Source organism: Schistocerca nitens, chromosome 2, assembly GCF_023898315.1.
Source record: "Schistocerca nitens isolate TAMUIC-IGC-003100 chromosome 2, iqSchNite1.1, whole genome shotgun sequence".
Classification (NCBI taxonomy): Eukaryota; Metazoa; Arthropoda; class Insecta; order Orthoptera; family Acrididae; genus Schistocerca; species Schistocerca nitens.
In genome coordinates this window covers 141397812-141410827 of record NC_064615.1, presented here as the reverse complement: position 1 = coordinate 141410827, position 13016 = coordinate 141397812, and the positions used below count along the sequence as shown (strand labels likewise).

The 13016-nt window shown below is 47.2% G+C and overlaps 1 protein-coding gene across 1 annotated transcript in view; it reads right to left on the bottom strand.

The window, feature by feature from the left end:
* Positions 1–13016, bottom strand: part of LOC126235844 (cytochrome b5 reductase 4) — a 315221-nt gene that overhangs the window by 53448 nt on the left and 248757 nt on the right. Inside the window, exons 6-7 of the mRNA XM_049944708.1 lie at positions 12020–12511; positions 7928–8228 (exon numbers count right to left, since the gene is read on the bottom strand). Of these exons, the coding sequence (XP_049800665.1) occupies positions 7928–8228; positions 12020–12511 (793 nt within the window). The remainder of the gene's footprint in view (positions 1–7927; positions 8229–12019; positions 12512–13016) is intronic.

Sequence of the window (13016 nt, the reverse complement as noted above, 5' to 3'; positions counted from 1 at the left end):
GTTTGTCAAATTGATAAAACAAAGAACACGAGCAGCTGCTCGTGGGTCATCCGCTAAAATGGCATCTAAAGTAGTAGGCAGGTTAAGAACGAGGCGCAGTGTTTTAAGATCGGGACAGGACATTAAAATGTGACGAACCGTCAGCAAGTGCCCACATGGGCAGAACGGCGCCGGCGCAGCCGTCAGCAGATGGCGATGGCTGAACCGGCAGTGTCCAATTCTTAACCTTGCTAAAACGACCTCCTCCCGCCGAGAAGGGCGTGAGGAGGACGTCCAAGCCACGGGAAGAGGTTTTAAGGCCCGAAGCTTGTTGTCGGTAAGTGCAGCCCAATCGGCATGCCACAGCGACACAACGCGCCGACAAATGACCCTGCTAAAATCGGACGAAGGGACACAAAGAGAAGCTGTCCGAGGCTGGAGGACCGCAGCCTTGGCCGCGGCATCTGCAGCTTCGTTCCCAGGGATACCGACATGGCCAGGAACCCACATAAAGCTAACCGGCGTACCGACGTCCACCAGCTGCTGAAGAGAGCGTTGGATCCGGTGTACGAAAGGGTGAACCGGGTACGGATCACTGAGGCTCTGGATGGCGCTCAGGGAATCTGAGCAGATGACATAAGCAGAATGTCGGTGGCGGCAGATGTACAGAACAGCCTGGTAGAGGGCAAAGAGCTCAGCTGTGAAGACCGAACAATGGCCATGGAGCCGGTATTGGGAACTTTGTGCCCCGACAATAAAGGAACACCCGACCCCGTCATTGGTCTTAGAGCCATCTGTATAAATGAAAGTCATGGTGTTTAACTTCGAACGAAGTTCCAAAAAACGGGAGTGGTAGACCGAACCGGGGGTGACCTCTTTTGGGAGCGAGCTGAGGTCGAGGTGAACGCGGACCTGAGCCTGGAGCCAAGGTGGCGTGCGGCTCTCGCCCACTCGAAAGGTTGCAGGGAGTGAAAAATGAAGGTGTTGAAGGAGGCGACGAAAGCGAACTCCAGGGGGTAGCAAGGCAGAGACATACAACCCGTATTGAAGGTCAAGAGAGTCGTCAAAAAAGGAACGATAAGAAGGATGGTCGGGCATTGACAGTAGCCGACAGGCATACCGACAAAGCAGTATATCGCGCCGGTAGGTGAGTGGCAATTCGCCAGCGTCAGCATGAAGACTCTCTACGGGACTGGTATAAAATGCTCCGATCGCAAGTCGTAAACCCCGATGTTGTATGGAGTTGAGGCGGCGTAAGATGGATGGCCGTGCAGAGGAGTATACGAAGCTCCCATAATCCAGCTTGGAGCGGACGATCGACCGATATAGACGAAGTAGGACGGTTCGATCCGCTCCCCACGACATACCACTGAGAACACGGAGGACATTTAAAGAACGGGTACAACGGGCGGCCAAATATGACACATGTGGAGACCAGCTAAGTTTCCTGTCAAAGGTAAGGCCTAAAAATTTGATTGTCTCCACGAGTGGGAGAGCAACGGGACCGAGTCGTAAGGACGGTGGGAGAAACTCTTTGTAGCGCCAGAAGTTAATACAGACCGTCTTCTCGGCAGAAAAACGGAAGCCATTGGCGACACTCCAGGAGTAAAGACGGTCAAGAGAACGCTGAAGACAGCGCTCCAAGACACGTGGACACTGCGCGCTGCAATAGATGGTAAAATCGTCCACGAAAAGGGAGCCTGATACATCAGCTGGGAGGCAATCCATTATTGGATTGATCGCGATGGCGAAGAGAGCGACGCTCAAAACTGAGCCCTGTGGCACCCCATTCTCCTGGCGAAAGGTGTCGGACAGGACAGAACCCACACGTACCCGAAACTGTCGATCCATTAAAAAGGAACGAATAAAAAGAGGGAGGCGACCGCGAAAGCCCCACGTATGCATGGTGCGGAGAATGCCCGCCCTCCAACAGGTGTCGTAAGCCTTCTCCAAATCAAAGAACACAGCCGCGGTCGGGCGCTTCCGCAAGAAGTTATTCATGATGAAGGTCGACAAGGTAACCAGATGGTCGACAGCAGAGCGGCGCCTTCGAAATCCACATTGTACATTGGTAAGTAGGCGTCGAGACTCGAGCAGCCAAACCAATCGAGAGTTAACCATTCGCTCCATCACTTTACAGACACAGCTGGTAAGCGAGATAGGTCGATAACTGGAAGGCAAGTGCTTGTCCTTCCCCGGCTTAGGAATCGGGACAACAATAGACTCGCGCCAGCATGCGGGAACATGTCCCTCAATCCAGATGCGATTGTATGTACGAAGAAGAAAACCTTTACCCGCAGGAGAAAGGTTCTTCAGCATCTGAATATGAATAGAATCAGGCCCTGGAGCGGAGGACCGTGATCGGCCAAGTGCGGTTTCGAGTTCCCGCATGGTGAATGGGGCATTATAACTTTCACAATTCGAGGAGCGGAAGTCACGTGGCCTAGCCTCCTCGGCCTGTTTGCGGGGGAGGAAGGCAGGGTGGTAATGAGCGGAGCTCGAAACCTCGGCGAAAAAGCGGCCGAAGGCATTGGAGACAGCCTCAGGGGCCACAAGGACTTCATTCGCGACCTTCAAGCCAGAAATTGGGGAGTGGACCTTAGTGCCAGATAGCCGGCGCAGGCTACCCCAGACAACAGAAGAAGGAGTAGAACTGTTGAAGGTGCTGGTGAAAGCAGCCCAGCTGGCTTTCTTGCTTTCTTTAATAATACGACGACACTGAGCACGTAATCGTTTATAATTAATACAATTCGCCACTGTAGGGTGGTGTTGAAAGGTGCGTAAAGCACGTCGACGAGCACGTATAGCGTCCCTACATGCTGCGGTCCACCAGGGGACCGGTACGCGACGTGGAGAAGAGGTAGGGTGAGGGATGGAATATTCAGCAGCAGCGAGAATGACTTCCGTGAGGTGTGCGACCTGACGATCGCAGCTTGTGAAGGTTTGATCCTGAAAGGTCGCCCTGGAAGAGAAGAGCCCCCAGTCTGCCTTGGAGATGGTCCAACGAGAGGAGCACGGAGAGGGAGTATGCTGCAGGAGATGGATAATACACGGGAAGTGGTCGCTCGAATATGTATCAGCAAGGGCATACCACTCAAACCGGCGTGCAAGTTGGGGAGTACATATAGAGAGGTCTAAATGGGAATAGGTATGAGATGTGTCCGAAAGAAAAGTAGGGGCGCCAGTATTGAGGCAGACAAGATTGAGCTGGTTGAAAAGGTCTGCTAACAAGGAGCCCCTCGGGCAGGATGCTGGAGAGCCCCAAAGAGGATGGTGGGCATTGAAGTCTCCAGTTAACAAAAATGGTGCAGGTAGCTGAGCAACAAGTTGCGTCATGTCTGCCCTGGTAACGGTAGATGACGATGGAGCGTAAACGGTACAAAAGGAAAACGTAAAAGTGGGGAGAGTAATGCGGATGGCAACTGCCTGCAGGCCGGTGTGCAACGTGATGGGATCGTAGTAAATATCATCCCGGACCAGCAACATAACCCCTCCATGAGCTGGGATACCTACCACAGGGGGTAGGTCAAAACGCACAGAGGTGTAGTGTGCCAAGGCAATTTGATCGCATGGGCGTAGCTTCGTTTCCTGGAGGGCTACGACGAGCGGACGATGCGAGCGGAGCAGCAACTTCAAGTCCTCTCGGTTGGAGCGAACGCTGCGAATATTCCAGTTAATAAGTGCCATCGGAAGAAAAGGAAGATGAGAGAAGGGGTCACCTCGAAGGCCGCTGAGGGCCTGGCTTCGAGCGAGCACTGCCGCCGCTATCAGTAGGCGGACAGTCATCGTCCATTGGTTCGATAGGTTCATCGGCCATCTTGGGAAGATGGCCGGGAGGGGGAGCTTCCTCCGCCGGTGAACGGCCAGATGTTCGGCTACCAGCGGTGCGGCCAGGCGAAAGGGATGACGGCCTGGGGCGGCAACCGCTGGGTGGCGCAGGAGAAGAAATGCGCCGTGGCGGAGAAGGAGAACTGTGCTTCCTATTAGCCTTCTTGGATGGTCGTTTGGTGGAAGTACCGGACGAAGGCTGGGAGGTCGAGGTACGTAGGAAGTCTGCACGGGACGGTTCCTTCTTGAAGGCCCGTGCATCTGACTTCTGGGTCTTCGTCTTAGCAGAAGCTGATGAAGGGGCTGGTGTCTGTGGGGTGATGGGACGAAGAGGAGACGTCGACCGCGCGATCTTAGCACTGGCCGAACGGACGACCGTGGTGCTGAAGGTCAGATCGCATGTCTGGGTTGCTACCTCCCGGGTAGTCCGAGGAGAGGCGAGGACAGTGCTGTATTTCCCCGCTGGGAGCAGCGTGGGCTTCCTACTAGCCAATAGCTTGCGAGCAGCCGAGGTGGACACTTTCTCTTTGACTCGAATTTCCTGGATACAGCGTTCTTCCTTATAGACAGGACAGTCGCGGGAGGATGCGGCATGGTCACCCTGACAGTTCACACAACGAGGAGACGGAGGTGGACAGTCCCCCTCATGGGCATCCCTGCCACAAGTGACACATTTAGCCGCATTGAAACAAGACTGTCGAGTGTGATTGAAACGCTGACACTGGTAGCAGCGCGTAGGTGTCGGGACATAGGGGCGAACAGAAATAACCTCGTAGCCCGCCTTGATGCGCGATGGCAGCTTAACACTATCGAAGGTTAAGAAAAGTGTCCGGGTCGGTACAAGGTCATTGTTGACCTTTTTCATGACCCTATGGACAGCCGTCACGCCCTGCTCAGCGAGGAAAGATTGAATCTCCTCGTCAGTCAAACCGTCGAGGGATCTAGTATAGACCACACCACGAGACGAATTCAAAGTTCGGTGAGCCTCCACCCGGACAGGGAAGGTGTACAGGAGTGTGGCCCGAAGCAGTTTTTGCGCCTGAAAGGCGCTCTCAGTTTCGAGTAATAAGGTACCGTTACGCAACCTGGTACAGGATTTGACAGATCCGGCTATGGCATCTACGCCCTTCTGGATAACGAAAGGGTTGACAGAGGAAAAATCCTTTCCGTCCTCAGATCGAGAAACTACGAGGAACTGTGGGGCAGGCGGTAGTATTTTTGTCACTGTTGGCTGGTCACGTTTCCGTTTGTGGGTCGAAGTCGAAAGCGATGGAGTAGAATCCATTGCGGAGGAATCCCCCATGATTGCCAGCGTCTCCGATGGCGCGCTCCTTCCTTGTGGGGACCCTCTCAGAGGGCACTCCCGCCTTAGGTGAATGTTTACACCTCAGGTCACACCTCCCGAGAAACAGACGGAGGGACCAATCGGCATGGTCAGAAGGTATCAGCTCAGGCAATCACCCCTCCCCGGGCCTGGCCTTTACCAGGGGGTACGCGCGTGCCTTACATGTCTACCCAGGGCGGGGACTTACGCGTTACCCCGTCACCGGCTACGCGTGCGAACGCGTGGGTCGGCCTTCAGACACGCACAGGGAGGAAGGAAGAAGAGGAAAAAGAAGAGAGAGGGAGAAAGAGGACAGACTGTCTCAAACGCCGAGGCGGAGACCAGAGAAGGCAAGGAGAAGAAGGCAATGAGAAAGCAAGGAGAAGGAGGCAAGGAGAAGGCAAGGAGAAGAAGGCAATGAGAAGGCAAGGAGAAAAAGGCAATGAGAAGGCAAGGAGAAGTCAAGGGAAAGAGTAAGGAAGACAGTGAAGTGGAGAAGAGCAAAGAAAGGAACCAACAAAAGGAATGAAGAAACGAGAAGTGAAAAACCAAAAAGACCACGATTATAGGTCGGGAAACCGTCCGTCTCCGGACGCAGGCGCTAACTACCCCCATGAGGGGGATGGTCTCCTTTTAGTCGCCTCTTACGACAGGCAGGAATACCTCGGGCCTATTCTAATCCCCGGACCCGCAGGGGGGAAGGAGAATGTCTGAAATAGTAAAACAAGGTGCAGAAAAAAAAGGCAATGTGCGAGAACGACTCCCGCACTGAGTGTTCCGTACAAACTTAATTCCATATAGAGACAGTTTGTCCATTTCAGGAACTGAGGAATTTTTGCCTGTTATTGACACTGATACTGGCAAGACATCAATCCACGGATTCCAAGAGTTTTCAGAATGCAAGTTTGAAGTCACATACCATATAAGAAATATTTTTTGTGTGATATAATTAAAAATTAACAGTTTCAGATTTTTCCCTTTACTTGTACTATGAAACCTTGCTTCTTGCCAAATTTCATGATTCTGGGTCAATGGACAGTACCCTATAGACCTTGATGAGCGAGTTTTCGAGTATCAAATTATGTGACAAATGGCCATATCTTTTGACTGCATTGTCTTGGAAGGTTGAAATTTTTACATCAGCATGAGACATTAGACCTTAATATGTGACATCAATTTGAACTGTAATACGTCTAATTATCCCTGAGAAAATGAGTTCTTAACAGTCTGACAAACAGACAGACAGACAGACAGACAAGGGGATCTATACGGGTTTCGTTTTTTCCAGGTTGAGGAATGGAATCCTAAAAAGGACTAACCGCATTTAAATGTTATTACACCAGGGTAAAAGAGGGATGATCAAAGCAGCTGACAGAGGAGGCAGGGTTGCCTCCTACCCCCCCCCCCCTTTTCCAAAAACCTCATGGCACATTCCAACTGATAAACCACCTTTGGGCAAATGTCATGGGGTCAACACTCCCTAGAATGAAAGATCTGAGAAGGCTGATGCTTCAAAAATACTCATACAGGGATTGTGTAAGCAAGCAAGAATTGATACAATCAGAACTGAACAGGTAAGATCCTCACTTCAATGAGAAGATTGTCTATGAAACAAGGTTCCAGTGGCCAGTCTTAATACACAATAATGAACAGAGTCCAACAATTTCAAAACTGAAGGTGGCACCAAGTCATAACCTAGCAATCATACACATGTGAACCAGCTCTTTTATTTGCCATTATCGGTGTGGGCAGTGCACAACCTAGTGCGAGTGAATTACATAACAATGGAAAATCCAGGAAGAAATGAAACAACATAATGAAAACAACAGTTGTATCTTGCCATATAGTGGAGATGCTGAGGCACAGACAGGCACAACAAAAAGACTGTTAGAAAACAAGCTTCCAGCCAACAAGGCCTTCATCAGAAATAGCCTACACACACACACACACACACACACACACACACACACACACACACGACCACGACCACGACCACAGTCTGTCGATGCAGAGGCCAGACTGCTAGTCCAGCCTCAGCAGCCAGAGGCTATAGTTCACAAATCCTGTAGGATTAATGTTATTGATCAAACTGGATGGTTAGAGTTTAAATCAAGTGTTTATTTAATAATGTTCATCCACATGTGAATGGTTACTTCTTTTAAACTGCAGATTCAAATAAAATTTTAAAAAACAATTAACAATAATTGAACTACATGGTGCAAGCAGAGCATCAAATACAGGAAAACATATGCAAGCAAAGTTCACTTAACTCCACAGAAATTCACAAAACTCATCAACAAGCATTCAAAGTTCCATAGTGCAGTTTCTCAGTACCAAACATGACCAAGCAAGGTGGCACAGTAATTAGCACACTGGACTCGAATTCAGGCGGACGACTGTTCTAGCCCACGTCCAAGCCATCCTGATTTAGGTTTTCCATGATTTCCCTAAATTGCTTCAGGCAAATGCTGGGATGGTTCCTTTGAAAGGGTGCAGCCAACATGCTTCCCCATCCTTCTCCAAACTGATGGGATCAATGACCTCACTGTTTGGTCCCCTCCTCCCAAATCAACCAACCAGCCACTGCCAATCATGACGTGAAATAAAGATCATTATGCCGAATACTCATAGTGAAAATATGTAGATGGCATTTTCTATTATTTATATAAAAACATATTCCTTCTACATGTATATTTACAGGAAATTATTAAGCATGAATTTATTACAAATTACACACATGAAGAATGTCAAAATTCATCTTTAGAATTTAACAAATGAAAAATCTAACTGGCTTACCATATACTGTTAGATGGATCAACTCCCCACTTCACTAGAGACAGCATTGGTGTGATTCCAGTCCCTGCTGCCAGAAGATATAAATGGGACACAGTGGATAACATTGATGGGTCAAATGAGCCTTCAGGACCACTTATTTCCAAGGTATTACCAGGGGCCAGATTGCATAACCATGGAGTAAGCTGTCCATTTGCATATTCTTTAACCATGAGGCATATATGTTCAGCTTTCCACTGTGGAGGAGTTTCTTCCAGACACAATGATGGTGGTACTGGAGTGTAACAGCGTGTAACCTGCAAACCTGGCAATGTTTTCATCTCAGTGTCTTGTTATATTAAAAATATCAAGAAAACAAAAAACAGCTACGTATTAAGTCCAGTTTACACAAAGATGCTTCGTTTATTTACCAACCAAAATAATAAACAGTGGAAGATAATTTAGACTGGTCTGGCTAGGCTTGCTTATGTGTACCACTAGTATACACCATGAAGCCATGGAATAATTCATTAAGAATGTTATTTAACATAATTTGTATTTAATGTGGCCACAAGCTGATTATTTACATTTGAGTGACAATAAAGGGAAAACAACAATATGGAAAGGATGGATTGCTACTCGCAATATACAGGAGTCATTGAGTCACAGACAAACACAATGAAAAAGCCCACTAAAATATTAAAGCTTTCACAAAAAGCCCTTCTTCTGCAGTAGAAAACACGCACACGCACACGCGCACACACACACACACACACACACACACACACACTCTCTCTCTCTCTCTCTCTCTCTCTCTCTCTCTCTCTCTCTCTCTCTCTTCAGAAAAGCACTACCCTTACATCTGTGGTCACTTCCTCACGGTACAATACCCTGACTGTGTGACCACATCTCATTGGAGCAAACAATCAGGGATGGGTGGTGGGTTGAGTGGGGGGGGGGGGGGGGGGGGGGGCAGGAAGCAGGACAGCAGAGTGTAGGTGGGGTAAGGTGTTAGTGCTGCCTGACAGTGTGTGCAGGGGCTAGGTAAGGCTTTTAGGTGCAGCGTTGGGGGCTGTGCAGGGTGTGGTTAGGGGAGGGGAGGGGACAGGAGGGGAGGGGAGGGGACAGGAGGGGACGGGAGGGGGAGGGGACAGGAGGGGGAGGGGACGGAAGGGAACGGGACGAGAGGGGAAGGGAACGGGACTGGAGGGGACGGGAGGAGAGGGGACCGGGGGAGGGTGGAAGAGAGGTAGAGAAGGGTAATAGAGTTTTACTGTGCTGGCATATTAGATGGTGTGTGTACTAGGGAACTGGCAGGCTGTGCTGGGTTGGAGGAAGGAGAGGACAGAGGTAGAGAAGGGGAATGGATTTGTTGCTGTGCTGGCTGTAAACTCGTAGATGGAGTGGAGGCACAGAAGGGGAGGCACAGAAGTGGGAGGCTGGGATTAGTAAAGTTTTAGGCCATGGGTATTACAACAACGAAGGATGTAGTGTAGGGAGAGTTCCCACCTGCACAATTAAAAAAAAGCTGGTAAGAATCCATATGGCATGACCTGTGAAGCAGTCATGAAAGTGAAGCAAATCATGTAGGGTGGCACATTCAGCAGCTTGGTAGTCCAGCTGTCTCTTTGCCACAGTTTGGCAGTGGCCGTTAATGCAGATAGTCTAGTTGTTAGTTGTCATGCCCTTGTAGAAAGTGGCACAGTGGATGCAGCTTAATTGGCAGCTCACATGGCTGCTTTCACAGATGGCCCTGCCTTTAACAGGGTAGAAGATGCCAGTGACAGGACTGAAGTAGATGGTACTGGGAGGACCTATGGGACAGGTCTTGCTTGCATTCAGAGCTATGGCAAGGACATCAGCCATGAAGCAAGGCTCTGGGAGCAGGGGGTGGAATAGGCATGGACAAGTATATTGCATACGTACTTCTTGGCTCCCACAACAGATCAGTTAATTGCACATATGATAAAAGTTGTGGCAATCAATGGAATACAGTTGTTGCACTGAATCTTGGGAGGGATATGGAGAGGAAACTGGGTACATAGTGACTGTACAAAGGGATTTTAAACATCCACATTTAAAAAAGCAAATATGAAAAAGTGTTCCACTTGGAGTGGACCACATTATTACCTCACTCCCTACAGATACTGGAATTGATTCAGGAAGAGACACCGAGACTTATCCTAGAAAGGCAATCTGAAGAAGATCAGCATGTATTTGGAACTAATAAAGGAACAACTGCCCTTAATTTTGCATTCCAATAAATGATGGAAAAATTTTAGGAGAAAGAAGAAGAGTTCCTAGATATAGAAAAGGCACATGACGGTGTGCCAAGGTATAAACTATGTGACTGCATGGAAAAATCAAATACCCCTCAAATCTCTAATAACAAAATTTCAGATGCTGTGTGATAACTGTGTGAGCAGTGTATAAGCAGGAGACGGAAAGCCAAAATGATTTAGGAAAAAGAGAAATGTGCAACAGGACAGTTTCCTTTCCACCATTACTTGACATCACACTCAAAAGACATCAAGGAAGTGGAAAAAGAAGACCTAAATGCTGTTGTATTTGCAAATGAAGTCACCATCTGGGGCAAAACCAACATGGAAGTTATAATATCATTGTTCTCTCAGCTCATCCAAATACTGAGATGTGCATACGAGCCCAGTGAACAATAGTTTCAGTGATTTATGAGAGTAAGCAAAACTGCATCTCTAGCTACAGCAGTGAGTGGGTTTTTGGCAAGAAGTCATAGTGAATGATTCTATGGGCCAATCACGAGAATCTGACTTACCTATGTATGATGATAAAAATTCATACAAAATGGTTCATGGTTTAATTTAATTACTAGTCAGATAGCTCAGTTGAAAGCAGTGGCCTATAGTATTCTGTTCAGTCTTGTTGTAGTGGAGAAAGCCAACAATAACAATAAATGGTAATTATCTATCTAAAATTTTCTGAAAGCAATTAAAATCAATTTCAAAATTCGTACCATATCCCCCTTTGGGAAAATGGGAGAAGAATATCTCTAGAAGATGGCAAGCAATGAGAGATGTTATACAGTACAGAGAAAACTGGATCTGTGGAACACCGATTCAAAGCATTTACTTTAACTGTGAGCAAAACGAGACTGTGACAATCCGAACTAGTAGAGCACACGCTACATATAACTTATTTTTGGAGGGGAAGAGGGTTGAGAATGTAAATATTTTCACATATCTTGGTAGAACTGTGGCAACAATGTATGAAAAGATAAACAGCTACTTACCCTGAAGATGAGGAGAGCCTACTGACATTCTTCCAGAACCTAAACACCTTCTTTCCCATTCACTTCACCTGGTCTTCCTCTCCCAACAAGCCACCTTCCTCAATGTTGAGCTCCACTTTAAGAATTGCTGCATCAGAACCCCTATTCACATCGCACCCCACTAACAATACCTTCGCTTCAACAGAAACCGCCAATTCCACATCAAGAAGACCCTTCCATACAGCCTAGCCACCCACATCTATAGTGATCACATCTATGTATATTCCCACAGGTTGCATTAGCGTCTTCCCCGCATGTACCCTGTAATCTCTCCAGCTCCCTGCACCACGCCTCTTCCTTGCACCTCCTACCCACCCTAACTAGACTGTTTCCATCATCAGGTGCAGTTGCTGTTGCAATCAAGCCTTAGTGTTCGTTGACAGTTGCTATGCGTGTGCAAATCATTCTTGTGTGTGTGTGTTTTAATTATGAAAGCTCAAGTATTTCTAGTGTTCTTTTTGATTCTGCCTGTCTGGGACTCAACAGCTCCTATATGCAGTGAGTAGCAGTGTACACTTTCCATATTACTGTTATGCAGTCTTTGACTTCCCACTGATTTGGTATAGCTTTTTACTATGGTTTCAGAAGAATATAGACTTCAACTGAGAAGATAAAAAAGAAGATTTTTTCATTACAGTGCAGTTAAACAGACTTTTTGAGTGACAGATTAGTTACTGATACTGTGCTGACACAACTTTGTATACACAAGTTATGACTTCTAGAGCTAATTATTACTTGCTACAAGTTCATATATTTAAGACTGATGTGACCTGTGAAATATCAATACAGTAATCAAGGACAATGCTAACCTTCTATGTCTGCATGAAGTTTTATGTGATGACCCAATGGAAACAGGCTGTATATCTTCTTCTTAAAAGATAACACAAACAATTTGGTGTTGTGGGATACTGGTAATACAGTCTCTATGTTCATCATATCATGTTCTGGTTCACCTTGTACTGTACTTGTGCTTTCGTTGTCATCACACGGTCTTCCAAAGTTTGGCCACATTTTTTCTGTCCTTTTCTGGAACTGTATCTCTACCTTTTCCCTACTTGCAGTAACAGAACATGGCCACACAACATCCTCTAAAAGATTGTAGTGCCACAAGTGTACATCCACACCAATTCTGATAATAACTTTAAGTTCTCTCTCACCACTAAGACACACCTTTACATATGGGAACAGTACTTTAGTATAGAAAATTAAACTAAGCGATGAAAGCTTCTGATACCAGTCCATGCGTGGTCTCTGAACACCTTTCTTCACTTCTGCCTGTGGGATTTTTCCATTCACCATATCTACAAATGAAACAAAATATCAAATGAGTATCAAAAATATTGTGACATGTCCTGAAACTAGCTATGAGCACTAACCAAACTTAATGTCTACAGAGGATGTCTGGATAACAAATTTGTCTACCATCCAAAACACTTTTTTACTGTACATAATAGTTCAGAAAACAGGAGAACAGAAGCTTTTGAAATGTGGTGCTACAGAAGAACGCTGAAGACTGCATGGGTTGGCTGAGTAACTAATAAGGTGGTACTGAATGAAAATAGGGGAAAAAGAAATTTACGGCACTACTTGAGTAACAGAAGGGATCAGTTGGTAGGATAAATCCTGAGGCATCAAGGAATGGTAAATTTGGTAATAGAGGGAAGTGTGGGGAGTAAAAATTGTAGAGAAAGACCAAGGCCTGACGTAAGCAAGCAGGTTCAAATTGATGTAGGCTGTGCCAATTATGCAGCGAGGAAGGGGCACAGGATAGACTAGCACGGAAATCTGCATCAAACCAGTCATCAA